Below are 17,101 nucleotides of genomic sequence, written 5' to 3'. Positions count from 1 at the left end.
GGCTTTAGAGTTCTTTTTAAGGTTGTCTGAAAGGAGGTGGATGAGAGAGGCTTGAAAGTCGCCTATTGGGCCTGTAGGGCGGTAGACAATGTGAACAGCAATGGTACAGTGGGGAGAAAGGTTGATTTCGACTTGGAGGTAGTCACTGTTGTTGTGCAGGGATTTCTCTACCTTTCTAATGGAGAGAGAATCTCTGGCAATGATTGCTAAACCTCCACCTTTAGAGAGGCGATCTTGTCTCGTGATGGAGTAGGCCGGAGGTAGTGCAAGGGAGAGTGCAGGACCGGAGGCTTCATGTAGCCAGGTTTCTGAGATCATGAGCAGATCAAGATCATGGGAGATTATGAGGTCATGGATATCCAGAGCGTGAGCATTAACGGACCTGGCATTGATCATGGGGCATTTGAGATGGGGTTGTGTAACAGCTAGGGGGGAGGGGCGGAGGGGAGCGAGGGAGAGGTGGTGGACACACATGGAATAGCAATTGGCACAGTTGCATTCAAAATAATGGTAGAAGATTTGCCTAACACAGAGCAATCATCGGCTCCAGGCTAGATTACTGCAATGTACTCTTCCTAGGAACTTCCAACAAAAACCTGGAAAGGCTACAAATCATACAGAACAATGCCCTCCGCGCTGCCCAAGGTATCACGAAAAGAGAACACATCTCTGAGGCCAGAAAACTAGCCCACTGGCTACCAATAAGGGAAAGAATCATCTTCAAAGCTCTGAGACTGACCCACAAGTGCATCCACCTCATCGCCCCGGTCTACCTCTCACAAAGAATCCACCCCGTCTCCTCCACAAGGCCAACCAGGTCACCATATACCAACATGCTCTGTGTGCCACTCGTAAAAAGAGCCAGAGCTGGAGGATCCAGCTTCCCTTATCTCGCACCATCACACTGGAATGCCCTCCCTCATTTCCTTCCGGAAAGCTATGAAAACCATCCTCTTCACATAAGGTCTCTCGCAGCACCATGTTTGCAAATAAACTGTCTGTAATGTAATAACCAAAGATGCATGCGCTGTAATGACTAATCTGTTTGTAGCAATCATAATGTGTCAACGACTGCTACCAATCCTGTACCCCCTGTAACTAAGTTCCTGCAAGTAACAGCGCCACAATGCCCCTGGGCTGTCTGTGCGCTATATAAATATAAATAAATAAATAAATAAAATACACCTCCTCTGGTCCTGTGGTCCTATACTAAACTGGGAAAGACATGGCAGCCTCTGCTGCCTGCTGGAAAGACAATGGTTGCGCTGCAGGTCACAGCAGTCTGCTCCATTGTGGAATGCCCTGGACGGCACTTTAAAAGCTGCTCTTGGATGTGTGGTAGTGTCCAGTTTTCCTGTCCTTTACGTGGGCTCCGTGCCTTCTGGGTCTAGAGACCCAAGCTACACCTCACTGATGACGCCCAACGAGGCTGAACTATGTCTGGGCTTCATTGTGGTGTGTGACCTAGCAGTGCGGGCTGGACTGCTTCTTATCGGGTGGGACTAAACCTGATTTGCATATGGCCTTTCCCCTTTCTGTAATGACTTGGCAGGTGAAGAACGATGGAGGGTTGCCCATCACCTCTTTTGTTTTGCTTTATGCCAAACAGAGCATCCTCTGACTTTTAAGGTGACCTTGTAGGGTCACTATTGTGCTGCCTCGTTGTTGCTGGGGCTGCTGCTACCTGCACTTCGTAGGACATTTATTAGGTGCAGGTAGGGTAACAGTTTTCTTTATACAACTGCTCTAGAGACTCTACTTGCAGACCCTGCTATATGAACAACACTTAAGCAAAATCCCAATCCCAGAACCAATCTTTGCATCCGCAATTCCTGGGTAGTGGGCTTCCTTATCAGCTTCCAGCAGTTTGGGCTTGACCTTGTGGTACTTCGGACTTCCATCCTGTGGCTGGTTCAGATCTTCTGTGGTTGGCAGGTAATCCCTGCCGTCGTTCCCGGGTCACCTAAACAAGAATTCTAGGACATCTAAATTCTTGGGAGAGTGACTGAAGATTTTGGCTCTCTGGGTTTCCTCTCTCATTCAAATGCCCTAAGGGAATGCACACGAGAGTTGGTGCGAGGTGACCAGCACTGATTGGCTGGCTGTCAAATGTTTCAACTGTGCAGGAGTGTGTAATTGAAGGTTAGGGTCACTCTCTGCCTTCAAGTTTATCATAAAAGCTGACCCTCTGGAAATGACCCTGCAGCACCAAAAAGTAGAAATGACTTGAGGAAGATGATGGGAGATTTGCACCCCTCCCATCCTGGGGTAGACGGCCTACCAGGGTGTATGACAGAGTCCGTTTTAACCAAAAAGCAAGGTGACGGAGTTGGGGGTGTGGGGGGAAATCTCTGCCTCCTCTGAGCATGCTTTGTATACGACTAGTGTTAACGCTGATTCTTCCACAATGCCCCTCAGCCTCTCTTCTAGTCAGAATTTTCTTTTGTCTTTTTCAGAACCACAACTCCCAAAACCACACTGGAACTGAATCAGGGGAATGGAATCAAGATCAGGAATTGAACAGACTGGGATTTTTCCTGCCAAGCAGAGAGGATACACCAAACACCTGACCTACCAATACCAGACTGACTCCAGGAGAATGGTGGGGCTGCAGAAAACAAACAGAGTGAAAACGGACTACATGGGAGCAGGGGAGACACAGACATCCTCCCCAAATCAAATTGGAAACAAAACTCACCAGCACATGGAGTAAAGCCACAAGAAAAACAAGAGCGCACAACAGATTCCCTGAAAATGGCGATTTAAAAAAGGGGTGGGGCTATGACCCTTCTTAAAGCCTTCCAGAGGACATCCCATCCTTCAGAGGGATAGCTTAGCCAGAGATTGGGCAAGGGGAGACTGTGACCAGTGAGACTAATGGGAGCCAGGAGAAATGTTTGACAGAGGAAGACTGGGCTACAAATGCTCAACCAGCAGAGAAGAAACCGAAAGGTGTTTGGGTTGATCAGGTGGAGCAGTGGTGGAGTCGGGTGGTGGGGAGCTGAGGAGACCGAGAGGATGCATGCAAGGTACTGTGTGTGAGAGAGGTACCAGTTCACTGCAGCCTGGTGGAGTGGCATGAAAAGATGAGTGAACGAGATAGAGAGGAAGAAGTGTTGGGCAATGTAATGAGGATCTGAGTGAGTGTTAGTGACAGAGACTGTTGGGCATGAGAGTGGAGGAGAAATAGAAAGGTGGAAGTAAGAATAATAGTGAGGGGACAAAGAGAAGAAGGAGGAAGGTAGTGAGTAGAGACAGGTGGACAGTGAGTAATGAGATCAGGAGATAGACAAGTAGACAGAGGTCATTGAGGGACAGATGAGAGGAGAGAGGTACATGAAGTGAAAGGGTGGATGAAGAGAGGTGAGAGGAGGAGAGGGAAGCAGATAGCGGAGAAAGGATGGAGGGAATTGAAACGAGAAGGCAAAGGGTACAGCTTGAGAGGAAGTGAGACGGAAGACATAGGGAAGAAAGAGGAGCTATAGACTGAAGGAGAGACAGAGTGAGAGAACGAGAAAGAGAGTGTGAGGAGAGAGAGAAGCAGAGAAATCACAGTGTAATCCGTCTTAACAAAAGGGAGAGCATCATTAAGAACCTCCAGTGTGGAATGCAAGCTGCAATCGCAAAAGAAATTCTGCAGCGGGGAAGGCAGGGAGGGAGCGATATGCAATACGTCGTCAGACCATCCCATCGAAAGAACGTTACCAGGTAAGAAAGTAACTTGTTCTTCGAGGGGATTGGGTCCTCCGATGTATTCCACATCTATGACAGACTCCCAAAGCAGTACCAAGAAAGGAGGTGGGAAAGAATTTAGAATACAAATTCAGCATGCCCAATCAAATTGCGGAATAGAGAACTGCCTAGCCAAAGGCCAGATCTTGCCCTCCGATGGAATCAAGGGAGTAGTGATGTACAAAAGTATGTACTGAAGCCCAGGTGGCTGCATCACAGATGTGACGAATAGGAACTCCCCTCAGCAGGGCAGTAGACACAGCCACTCCCCTTTTAGAATGGGCCCGCAAGCCAGCCGGAGGATCCTTACCCGCCAAGCGGCAACACTCGGAGATAACTAAAATAAGCGGGAGGAGCGGATCCGGACACTTCAAAGAGAGGTTCCCTGGCGGATTGCCGTGAGGCCTCTGCCGAACAGGAAGACAGTAGCCGTGGGATATGATCTCCAGAACCCACACATCCGAAGTAATGGCTTGCCACTCTACAAGATGCTGCGCCAGCCTTCCCCCAACCGGCGAACCATGGGACCTGGCTTCATGACTGAGTGGTAGCGGCTGCAGCGTTGCCTGAGGGCAAAGAGGCAACTGCCCGAGCGGCCTTGGCACCTCGAGTACCTTTGTTTCCACCTCTGGCACTCTTACGATGGCCTCTGACTGCTAACTCCCCTCGCTTTACTGAAGGACGAGTAATAGCGAAAGGAACCTCCCCTCCATTGCTGTCCCCTAGGACGAAAAGGCAGAGGTTGGCGAACTGCAGCGCCCAACGACTTCGCTGCAGCTTTGGAGGTCTGCAACCTCTCAAGACTCTCGTCAGCCTTGCTGCCAAAAAGGTGTTCACCGTCAAAGGGCATGTTGAGGAGCCAGGACTGCACATCAGGAGCGAACCCAGACTTCCGCAACCACGCAAACCTGCGCATTATGGTGCTAGCCACCATGGACTGGCTGACACAATCTGCCAAGTCCAAACCCGACTGAACGGCCTCACACATGGCATCCTTGCCATCCTGAACCATAGCAAGGAAACCATCCCGTTCGTCCCCTTCGGGAATATGTTCAGCCGCTAATGCAACACAGTTCCACAGAGTGTGTGTGAAACGAGACAAAGCACATATGGAGTTGGCCGCCTAAAGCGCCATACCCGCCGGAGAAAACACTTTCTTCGCCCAGCCGTCAAATCGTTTGTCGTCCCTATCCGGAGGGATGGAAGGATAAGACGCTTGCTTAGCTGGGGCCGTAGCCGCCTGCACCACCAAACTCTCCGGAGTGGGGTGCCTGGACAAGTAACAGGGGTCGCTACTGGCTGGACGGTATTTTCGCGACAAAGACTTGCCCACTGCCTGGAGACTCTCCGGAGCAGTCCAAGCCGCCGCCATCCTTCTCTGCAGAGCCATATGAAACGACAAAACCGGGTCAGTGTGTGGACCGAGATCAAGGATGTCCATGAGATCATCCTGAACAATTCCCCTAGAGGAGCTGACCAACCCAAATACTCGGTGACCTGAGACATAAGGCGCCGATATGAAGAATCGGCATGAGTGCCAGGCTCCGGCCTACAAAACTCCACCTCCGGAGAGGTGTCCAGTCCACTGGCATCATGCAGTGACTGCCTCAGGTCATCAAACTGGCTATGGCCCGAGATAAGCTCATCTGGAACCGTAACCAAGTCGTCATCAGAGCCTTCATCACCCTCTGAAATGTACTCCAGGCGGGGAGAGGAAGACCTCTGGGGACCAAAGCAGTGCCTGACCTTAGCCAGAGCCTTTCTAGGGGCAAACCCCGTGCCATGGGGCCCCTCCGACACCACTGCCTCGAAAGGCGTCGAGGGCGCAGAACGAGTCGGCGTCGACAGAAAAGGCGTCGACGTCGAGCGAATCAGCGTCGACGTCAGCGCCACCCGCATCGGCATCGTCGACACAGGCCTCGAAGCCGGAGCTCCGAGCGTGTCTCTTGATGACCTAGGCGCCGACGGCGTCGACGACCCCCTCGGAGGCGGAGCCTCAAGAGAAACCGTCGACGACCTCGGCGCCACAGGCGTCGAAGTCTTCTTCGAGGACGGCACAGGAGCACGCGGTCTCGAGCGCGTCGAGGACCGGGACTGGAACGGGCACGGCGAGAATGGCTACCCTTGTCCGAGCGGGACCTCTCCCGCGAACCGTGCCCACCACCCGAGCCGGAAGGCGTACGAGCAGTGTCTCTCGACCGGTGCCGACCGACCCCACTCGGAGGCGCGGACGGACTGGTGCCCTGCGATTCAAGAATCGCTAGCATCTGCTTCCTCAGGAAAGCCCATTCCTCCGGTGTCGCTTGCATGGAGGGATAAGCGACCCGCCGACGGGCGGAGTCCTCGGAAGAGGACGGGGAAAGCGACCTATGCCAGCGCTTCCAGGAATGCCTCGAAGAGGCAGAGGAGTGGCGAGACCGACTCCTGGAAGGAGACCCACTGGACTTCCGACGATGAGGCGGAGAGTCGCCCCTCGAGTCATCCGTCGAAAGCCCCGCAGACCTCGACTTCTGGGGCTTAGACACCCGGCCTACCCACAGCTTCTTCTTGCGTTCCCACAATGCCTTTGCCATAAGCGACTGACAGTCGACACAGTCGTCCGTATCGTGGGAGAGGCAGGCGTTGTGCAAGTCCGTGACCGACATCTTGGACCCACAGTCCCCGCATTTCTTGAAGCCCAGACGCGGGGTCGAAGACGAAGTAGACATCGCCACAAACAGGTCTTCACAAAAAACCGAACAGGTTCAACGAACCGAGAATCGAAAACAGCCAACTCCAACGAGTCGAGGCGTACCGAGATTCACGAAGCGAACACGTTCGCGGAAAAAACGGAACTGAGGCTATGGGCGTCGTGCGTCCTACTTATCACATCCGGTGACGTCAGCCGTCGGAAGAGGTCCTCGGGGACGGCACATCGACATCATCGACGAAGGACGCAGACGTCAAAGATGTTCCGAAGCAGCACAGCTGTGGACATTACCTGTCATAGATATGGAATACGTCGGAGGACCCAATCCCCTCGAAAGAGTGATAGTGATGTACGGATGATCCCCATGCTACACAACAAATACACAACACTGAAATATACACACACTATTGAAAAATAAATCACACACAGAATCTCTATTGGGTTAAATAAATAGGATGGGTTTAACATAACACATAGTAATAACATGTACATGCATAAACACAGTGGGCAGTGAAAACTCAACGCAATCCTAAATTACATGTGTGGTCCAAAACCTGGTGGCAGGCAAACTGTGACTAAATGAATGTATGGCAAAGTGAATGCAGGGTAAGTGAAAGACAGCAGAAGTAAATGTAACTAAATGAATGTATGGAGAAGTGAATGCAGGGGAAGTAAAGACAGGAGAAGTAAATGTGACTAAATGAATGTATGGCAAAGTGAATGCAGAGGAAGTGCAGACAGGAGAAGTAAATGTGACTAAATGAATGTATGGAGAAGTGAATGCAGGGGAAGTAAAGACAGGAGAAGTAAATGTGACTAAATGAATGTATGGCAAAGTGAATGCAGAGGAAGTGAAGACAGGAGAAGTAAATGTGACTAAATGAATGTATGGCAAAGTGAATGCAGAGGAAGTGAAGAAAGGAGAAGCAAATGTGACTAAATGAATGTATGGCAAAGTGAATGCAGGGGAAGCGAAAGACAGCAGAAGTAAATGTGACTAAATGAATTTATGGCGAAGTGAATGCAGGGGAAATAAAGACAGGAGAAGTAAATGTGACTAAATTAATGTATGGCGAAGTGAATGCAGGGGAAGTGAAAGACAGCAGAAGTAAATGTGACTAAATGAATGTATGGCGAAGTGAATGCAGGGGAAGTGAAAAAACAGGAGAAGTAAATGTAACTAAATGAATGTATGGCGAGGTGAATGCAGGGGAAGTAGAGACAGGAAAGTCTGAATGTTACAACTGTTGCTGAATAGATGGCTGCAAAATGTTTGAATCACTTTTTGGACATGACCGAAAGCTGGATTTAGGTGGCTTGGTGCCATGCCTTGGTCAATCACTGCCTGTACGTGACCTACTGTTAGTCTCTGTGCAATTCAGTCTTTTTTGACATGGATACAGGGCAACAGACCGACCGGGTAACTTAAATCAAGGACCTCTTGTACCCTGAAAGCATCTGCATGGCTCGGTTCAAATCTCCTGGAAGGTCTGTTAGTGGGTAGGATATGCAACCTGCACCTGCTCAAAACATCTTCTGGAACGGACAACCCGCTGGGCCACTGCTGCACTGCTTGGCCACCAAAACTGATCTCTAGGCTACCAAGTAACTTGCTCCTAACCCCAGTGTCAGGTTTGTTCCCCTGCCCTTAAACATCAGTTCAAGGACCTTGGGTCGTCCTCCTAGGCCCAGGGGCGCTGAACCCGGATTTTGAGAGCTCCTTTTTCCTATAACTGTGAGGTTGTTCGGCTGTCTTCGAGCCACATTGCCTTCTCAAATAGGATAAATGCTAAGCCAGAAAGCTCTTTTTGGCTCTCCTTTTGCTAACTCTAGTAGCCCCCAAAACCGTTGGCAGGCTTTTTTGTGCCAAAACTTCATTTTCCTCACAGAGAAACATCAGTAAATTTCTCCGAGAAGGATGACACCAAAATAGGTTTCTCTTAGCAGCTCATACGGCTACCTTGACGTTAGTACTACCGGAACACATATTTGTTGTATCTTTGGGTGTGTTGCTTGGTCCATAAAGGGATCAGGATGGTGGCAGCTATGTTTTGAATTTTTGACAACACTCTGGAGCCTTTTTACCATATGCGTAGCCCCTTGCTCTTTCAACGAGAGCAAAGTGACTACCAATGCATTTTAAAGTCCTACAACCCAGTGATTTTCTTTGCGGTCCTTTGTCTGCATGCTGTTCTTCCTAGGTGAGTGTGAGTGAGTGTGTGTGAGTGAGCATGTGTGAGTGAGTGAGCATGTGGGAGTGAGTGAGCATTTGTGAGTGAGTAATCAAGCGAGCGAGCATGAGTGCGTGTGCACGTGTGTGTGTACACGTGTGTGTGTACATGTGTGTGTGTCCATGGAAGATGACCAATTCTGATAGATTGTCTGCCAAAGCATTGCAAGCTGCATGGCTGTGGATTGGTCTAATGCCCACCCCCCTGTGTGTGTGTATAATTAGGGAGATTGCAGGCTATTCTAGAGATGTGCACCTTCGAACGTAAGATGCTGGAGAGATACAACGTCCCTGAAGATCTCATGGCTGGCTGTGCTGCTGACTCCTGATGTTGATACTCTGCCTCTCCATGCACTGGAATCCTGCTTCTGGCTCTTCCTTTTCCATCTGCGGAATCAATAGAACCCTGTGCCTCCAGCCTTTATGCGCTCCACTGAAGGTGTTGGGACCTGGAATTGGTGTCACTGCTGCCTACCTGGGATCCTAGTGGGGTTCTAATACTGCTCAGAACCTACCTGCTCCTTCACTGGACATACTGACTGAGACCTCTGCAGAACCTGCTCCTTTTAGGACAAATCAGCTTCCTGTCCTAATCGTTCTGCGTCCACCCGAGAGTCTGATCACCTGCTTTAAAGTGCCACCAGTGTGTTTCCTTGCTGCTGATTCTTCAGTCATATCCAGCTCTTTGTGGATGAAGATATTAACTTGTAACTGCATGAAGCCTATACCAAGAATATACTTTTGCACATATGTTGTGTGGACATTGCATCTTTTTATGTTGTTGCAGGCTCAAACTGGCCTACAGGGCAATGCCCAAAATATAGGCCCAAAAGCTAGTGTAGCCCTGCTTTTTGGTTATATGTTCATTGAGCCACAGTTTTTATTTTTAATGCGTCGTTTGGTGAAAATGGTTGCCTGAAAAACTCATTGTAATGTTATTCCCCCAAACACCCCTCCCCTATTACTCCCTATTCTGAACCCCACCACCAGCTGCAAACAAAAACTACTGTTGAATGAACGTTGTATCAGCTTTTTTGGTCAAAGTGGGACAGTTTGGGGAGTGACTTCACCAGGCAGCTGGTAGTTGTAACCAGAGTAAACGAACAAACATTCTTTAAAATGTACAATTTGCAACACATTGTACCAAAATGTTCCACGTGGGTACTACACAAATAGTATATCACAAAAAGAACGACTTGCCATTTGCGACTGTGGCGCAATTTTGTTTATTGGTGCCCGAGCCCATTTTATGCCTCAGTCTGACCTGGGTTTTGTTTGTAACACTGCTGCTTTTAACAACCCTGCTCAACTCCAAAGAGTACATTCTTGACTGCTCTGCCACGTTTATCCCAAGAAGAGCTAGGCATCTAAGGAGAAGCCCTAAAACCTTGGTGTGGGTCAGTCTTTATTTGCCCGGCACATAGGGATTAGTAATCACTTCTCAACTTCTGCCTTTCCGATAAGCTCTGCCTAGGTGGCAACTGTACTGGACTTAGAGAGAGAATGGCCAAGGCACTTTCTCCACCTGACCAGCCACGTTGCAAGCCCTCAAGAACCCTTGTAGGGCACAGAGCGCATTAGCACTCTACGGAGTAAGAGAATTAACTTGTGGCTGATAACTGAGAAGCTGTGAAGGACATGGAAGCCGCCAGCCGAAGCCGGTAAGCATGTGATCTGGAGGCAGGATACCAGGCCGCAAGAGGTCCAGAGAAAGCCAAAGAAAGCCAGTGAGCCCGGAGAAGGGAAGCTGGGTCACTAGGCGCTTTAGCAGCTCCATCAAGTACCAATAAGTGCCAGTTACTTGAGTCGGGTGAACCTATACAAGGAGGTTGGGTCACTGGGAGATTTGAAAAAGAAAGTGAATGAAAGTGGGTTTGAGACCCGATACTTTAATAAAAGTGATACAGAATATTGGAACTGTGTGAATACAAGAAATACATGAATAAAGAGAGAACCTGGCAGGGGGCGGGTGGTAATACAGGTGCCTTGCAAGTCTGGGACCCGCACCCAAATTGTGCAAAAGAACTACATGAAAAAACCTGGCAAGAGAGTATAACAGGTGTTATGCAAGTCTGGGTCCCGCACCTAAGTTGTGGTATTTTGAAATGAGAATCTCAAGGAAGAGTCCTGCCCTTATGATTTTGAATTAGATTTGGACTGTGGAAAAGACTTGGTGAAGGTAGTTAATTCCCCTGGAATGAAGTGTAACACCAAGAGGAGGGGGTCAATCTCTTGGGTTTTAATAACTTGATTATTCTTTGAAACTTTGGTTTTGGTGGAGATAAACCTGGGGAAGGGAGTCATTCCCAGGAACTGTGAACATTTTCCATTTGGAACCTGTGTTGGATTTATACATTTTTGTTTAACCTGAACATTTGTGCACTTTTCAAGCTAAAGACAATATCCTTAACACCTTCGAGTTAGTTTTAGAATATGAAGACTAGAGTAGGATTTCAGACACAGGGCATTTATGGTTTGGACATCTTGACACAGGTCAGAACCTTAGTTTTGGTTGAGGTAGGGAAATACCTCCCAGATTAGGGACAGTGAGGTATTTTCCAACCCCTTTATTATTTAATAAAAGTCTATAACCAATACCATGAGTCCTCTGTGTCTATGTTGCATTCCTGGTTTCTCACAGTACTGTGGAGAATCCTGCAGAAAGTCGGGAAGTGGAACCCTAATACAAACACTGTAATTTTGGAGCCAGTGAGTGAAGCTCAGTACTCCAAAGCACATGAATTACCTTGCTGGTAACTAGAAGAAGAAATCATACTTGCATAGATGTTGAAGCGAATTAAGTTGTTCGCAGTCGTGGGAAGTCGTCTATAACAATGGGAATTTGTATCACACATTTTCAGCACAAGTTAAAGTGCTTGCGTAAGAAGAAATTATTTATTTTCCCTTTGTTGCCTTTAAAACCATTACCGGGATGTCGCTTGCGTCCAGTATTAAGCATTAAAGAGTAACAAGAATATTTCACATCACAGAAAGGTTGCATCTGAAAAACTGTGTTGCCCCATCCTTGTTAAAAGAGAACGCTGCCAGAACAAAAGAGAACGCAAGTCTGTAAATTGAAGTTTGTCATCAAATAGAGGTTGCGTATACCTACATTAGTTTGTGAAGTGAACACTGACTCTTGAAACATTCAGAAAAAATACTTAACACTTATAGAAGTTGCTGAAGTCATGAACAGAACAAGCATTACCCAAGCCAGAAGACAGTTCCTTTATAAAGTGAAATAAGCCCAATCAAGATCTGAACACTGATATTCTGAAGTTTTTAAAGCTGATAAAAGCCCAGAGTCCTCTGATGCAAGGGTGACAAAGTTATCAAAGGCTGGAAAAGTGGCAATACAGCTTCAGGGTAACTCCTGGAAGTCAGAAGGTGTACATAAAGCAGGGGAAGGGAGCTGGGTGCTTGTTAAAAAGACTAACCAACAATCTGTAATGCAGAGGCTGTTGATGCTGACAGAGAGAAGCAGTCCAGAAGCTAAGACATATTTGTGTGGTAGCTGCAAGGTTGTAAGGAGAGGCAAAAGGGCTGCCCTTTCTTATAGTATATAAAGAAGCGTGGCTTGCCAACCTGTAGTGGTCGAAGAGTCTTGTCTAAAAATGTCTAACATAATTCGGAAGTATCCATTTTCAGCAGAAGCAGTAGACCTGTGGCTGTCTATCCTTTTATCAGAACAGTTTTCTTTGAATATAGTTGATGTAGTAGTAGACTGTGTGACTGTGAGACCAAGGAGAAAAGCAACCCCCCTTAGAAGAAGCACCCTGACAAATTGTATTCAAGACAGTGCAGAGGGCGTTCTTAAAGCAGAAGTGGCATTTTTCTTGTTGTTTTGTAACTCTATCCATCCTATCCTGGGCGGAGGTTATCCAGAATCACCATTGGTGCTGTTTTCTTTGTGGTACTCCGGAAGAAAACCTTTCAACTAACCAGGAAGGAGCAGTTACCAGTGGATTTTTGGCTGAGTGAACTTTTGTTTCTTTGGAACTTTTCAAGAACTGATTTAAGAATTTATTTTCCTTGGAAGAAATTGATTTTGGACATTGCTGGGGAAGACTATTTACTCAGGCAAGATAGAAGTCATCCAAGACACTGGTTGTTTGGTAATCTTTTATTTATGTTGTTTATGCTTTGTTTGGATTGCTTTGTTGTTTAGAGCGAGAGCAGTTTTGCATATGCTCGAAGATTTCCCCTTAAGCCCTAGACTAGGTAGGAAATTCCTTGGTAAGTAGGCTTAATTAGGTTTTATTTGCATATGTTCTTTGAAATAAAATGTCACATATTGCGAAAACTACAAGCAGTTGTCTGCGTCGCATTACTGACCCCTCACAGCAGTGGTCGTAGTGAGCGGGAGCGGACGGGAGCCGTGCTCCTGTACTTTTTTAAATTACCTTTTACAGTTCCTATACTTTTATTTTAAAAAGAAACCGTTCCGGAATGGTTTTGTTTTAAATTAAAAGTGTAGGAAGAAGTTGAAACTTGCACTTTCAGTGCACTGCACTGAACGTTCCCTTAAACAGCAGGTGCAAGTGTTTGGGGGGTTTATTGTGTGTGGGAGGGGTTGTGGCAATGGGGTTTGTGGGGAGCAGGGGCAGGCCAGCAGGGAACATAGTTCCACTACTTCTTTTTGTACACTTCGACCACTGCCTCACAGTAGACATTCCATTTATTCAAGGACACACTTTGTCATCCCATGTTCTGGTCCACAACGTTTCCCTGAAAGTAGGTATCCTTGGTAACTCGACTATGGATACCACCACTAAGTCAGCCAAGGAAAGTGAAGTATAGTCAATTCGTATAAGTCTAGGAAGGTAATACCAGCACCTATTCATAAAATGGTAGATCCCTCTTAACTATTCAACTCTACACGGGTCACTACAAGATGAGAGGGAGGAAAGATAGCTCAAGGGGCAACGTGTTTGTCATGGAAGCCAGACAAGGCAGCGCAACACAGGTTTGAATCCCGATCCTGTGCTTAGAAACCACTCATTGGTATTAAGCACGTTATAAATTAACAATTATAAGAGGAAAACATACAGGACTGTAGTCGCGCATTGGGTACTTCTAGCCCAGAGTAAAACGGACAGCTGATAAAACCTTTTAATACCATTTACCAAGCTATATGAAGCAATAAACACCAGCCTGCAGGACAAATCCACTCACATTTTCGGAATGGCGAATAAGATGACTGGGCTGGAAGTCTTGGTGAATAAGGTGAACTCAAGGCCTGATAAAGAAGCAGAAGCCTGGGCAAACTGGCAAAACCACCGGTGCGACCTTGCCAGGAGAGAAACTGTGGATAAAACAGTGATGATGGAGGCTTTGTTGCTTGACTGTAATTGGATGCAGACTCATTTTAAGCCCAGTCAAAGGGCAGCAAATTCAACAAGGGACGAATCAGTGATAGAAGTTGAAAAATCAATCACTATGGCAAAGACAACTTCTGTGCCGAACTTGCAGAGGCCAGAGGAAGTGGGTGCAAAAAATAATATTTTTTCGATTGTTTATTGTCCAAGAGCAGACAGAAATCAATAAATCCCCCTTGAGTGGTCTTAAGGGGCAGGAGCCTCCTAAACAATGGAGCTGGCCAATAAAAGCCTTCAAGTTAAGAAGAAATTTAAGAACATGATAGGGTTGCTGAAGAGGAAATCTAACGGCTCCAGTGCTTTCCTGAGAAATCTACGTTTGCCTCCCCTGACGGATAGTCCACAATTATCTAAAAAGGCACTAAAAGAATTAACATTTCCGGAAGTTAACTTAAGTGATGCAAAGGTGAATAGAATAGAGAGCGAGAAAAATAGAGAGCTGGAGATGACTCACGAGATTGATCTCAGTTACCTGATTGAGGAAATGGAAAGAGCAGAAGAGGATGAGTTGTGGAAGGAAGCGAGTGCGTCAGAATTACCAGGTTACTCACCGTAGTGACCACCTTACTCCTAGTCCATAGTCCCCTTTCCTCCATATTAGTTGGACATCTCTCCGTCCTGTGGGACGGGACCGGAGCACTTTGTAAAAGCATCCAAATTCTTTTAAAAAATGTGTCCCTCCTCTCTTTCCTGCGTGGGAAGGGGACTATGGACTAGGAGTAAGGTGGTCACTACAATGGCTCCCTTCAAACAGTAGCATAAACCTTCAACGTCTTGTTTGAAGCAGGAGAAAGAAATGCACATTACATGCTCTGCAGGAGAAAACCATTGTTATATAACCCCCTGCAAGACCAGAGAAAAGTGAACCAGTGCCTGCAATCTTCCACAACTCCAGTTTTAATTGCTGATTGTTGAATGAGTTTATTTATTCTAAGTGTTGTGGGGGACAGACTTGCTGTTAAGAGAAGAAACCTCATAACTCCTAGGGAAACTCTGGTGTCATGATGGCTGATCTTACCCAATGACGACACTGCAGTAGGATATTCCGGAACAAGCCAGCCACAGTCTCCAACACCTCCACTGACAGCAGCGACTCATCACCTGCTGGGGGTACTAAGGAGAGGGTCTTCTGCACAAGAGATCCCAACAGCAGACCTACCTCCTGTGAGATAAGACGTAAGATCAGTATTAGTCTGGCTTTAAAGCAAACGAGGAAATACAACGCATGAACATTTGTACAAAGTAATAACTGCAAACCCCTCTTAAACTCTGAACTAAACACAAACACATCTCTACAGCACTCTACAGCACAACAGACGGCACACACTTCACCACACTGCAACAACAAAACAAGCCACACATAGATTTGTTGCTTTCACACATGAACTGCACCACACAAGTTTTAGTTTGATTTCAAATTTAAATTTTATGGTTCAAAGATTTTTGTTCAACCAAACCACACATAGCCTTGCACAACAGCGCATGGCGGCTACCAACCGAAAAACACACCTACGCTCAGGGAACGGTGTAAACTGAACTGAAGTTGCCAACAGCACAACAGCTCCATTGCTCAGTCCTACTAACTTACAGCCTCCCCCCTTGCCCTCTTGCCTTACAGATCCACCAGAGCGTCAAGAGACCACGCAAGTGGTGACAGTGTGCGGTATAATAACCTTAAACATAACGTAACGTAACTGGTAATTACTGCTGCTGGGTGTGTAACACTTCAAATCAGTTCCACAAGAAAAGTATATTAAATTCAGTGCCATGCCTCGGATGGAGAGACTATAATTCCAATCAAGTAAAAATCACTGTATGCTTGGAAAAATCAGTTTCAAACCTTCAGTACAGAGAGCCCAGCAGTAAAGATAGTCACTCTGTTACTAGGATATCATTCCAGTTTGCTTACATAACATCGGCCATGAGTGGTCCCAAAGTCTTAGTGTAGAGTTCGCTTAATCACGAAAAACTCAGGCATCAGATCCCAATGGTTTTTCTTGGCTCACCAACTGGTAGCACGGGTCGAGCCATCAAGGCCAAGCACTTAGGATGTAAGACAAGAATAAAAAGGAAGCCTAGCACATTAATACTCTGACCAAAGAAATGCCTGCACCAGTGGTATGTTTTATATAGTTGTGTTTTCGCAAGTAAGTAAATATTCCTGTACAGTAAAACAAATACATTGCAAGAACTTCCCGAGTGTTTAGGTGGCAGCATTATTAGGATCAAAAGCATGGTTGATAAAAGGATTTTCCTAGACCTTCCTTTCAGGTTCGGGAATTCCAATCCAAATTTTGGTTACAGGGCACCTCTGTAAAATGCCCAACTCTCCGAATGCTCGGCATAGCTGAGAAAGCAAGCACTATACTCTCAAGAAGGGCTGGAGAGGAAAAGAAGGTTCAGCGCATTATTTATTTATTTATTTCTAATGCGCCCGAAAGCCTGCGGGCATCGGGACGCAGAACATTGACACAAGAAGGACAAACAACCATAGATGGGACAAAAGAATCCTATGACAGATTTTGGGAAAACGCTAGTTACTTGAAAAGTAGGTTTTTTAACGTTTTCCTGAAAATTCTTAGTTCGGGTTCTGCTCTCAATTGGCTTGAATTCCAGAGGTTAGCTGCTTTTCCTGGAAAAGATTTTCCAATGCCATTTGCACGCCTGCGATTCTGAAAATGTAATCTGCATTTTGTTTGATGAATGCAATGCTCCAGTTGGATGATACAGAGGTATTAATGATATGAGGTAGACAGGAATGGATTCATAGACCCATTTGTGGACCACTGTTCCTACGTTAAAGTGAATGCGTTCCTGAATCGGCAGCCAATGTAGATCTCGCCTGTGATTTGAAATATGTTCTCGTCTTGTTATTTTCTTGACGATGCGCACTGCATTGTTTTGTAACACTTGACACTTTCTTAGATTGAGGGTTGAGGCTGTGATCACAAAAGAGTTACAGTAATCAAGTGTCGATATGATGGTGGCTCGAGCAATGATTACGCTGTTTTCAGTAATGTAAGGCCAAATGTTTTTGAGAAGACGAAGATAGTAATTGCAATTCTTGCTCAA

At 46.7% G+C, this 17,101-nt stretch overlaps 1 protein-coding gene across 4 annotated transcripts in view; it reads right to left on the bottom strand.

Annotated features, from left to right (window-relative positions):
* Positions 1-17,101, bottom strand: part of LOC138492643 (tRNA (32-2'-O)-methyltransferase regulator THADA-like) — a 511,604-nt gene that overhangs the window by 186,212 nt on the left and 308,291 nt on the right. For all 4 annotated transcript variants that reach the window (XM_069619943.1, XM_069619946.1, XM_069619944.1 and 1 more), the window contains one exon: positions 15,048-15,191. In XM_069619943.1, coding sequence (XP_069476044.1) covers positions 15,048-15,191 — 144 coding nt within the window. The remainder of the gene's footprint in view (positions 1-15,047; positions 15,192-17,101) is intronic.

Source organism: Ambystoma mexicanum, chromosome 10 (assembly GCF_040938575.1).
Source record: "Ambystoma mexicanum isolate Mex_15411 chromosome 10, UKY_AmexF1_1, whole genome shotgun sequence".
NCBI lineage: Eukaryota > Metazoa > Chordata > Amphibia > Caudata > Ambystomatidae > Ambystoma > Ambystoma mexicanum.
The sequence above is the reverse complement of the archived record's forward strand: the minus strand, read 5'-3'. Positions and strand labels throughout refer to the sequence as shown.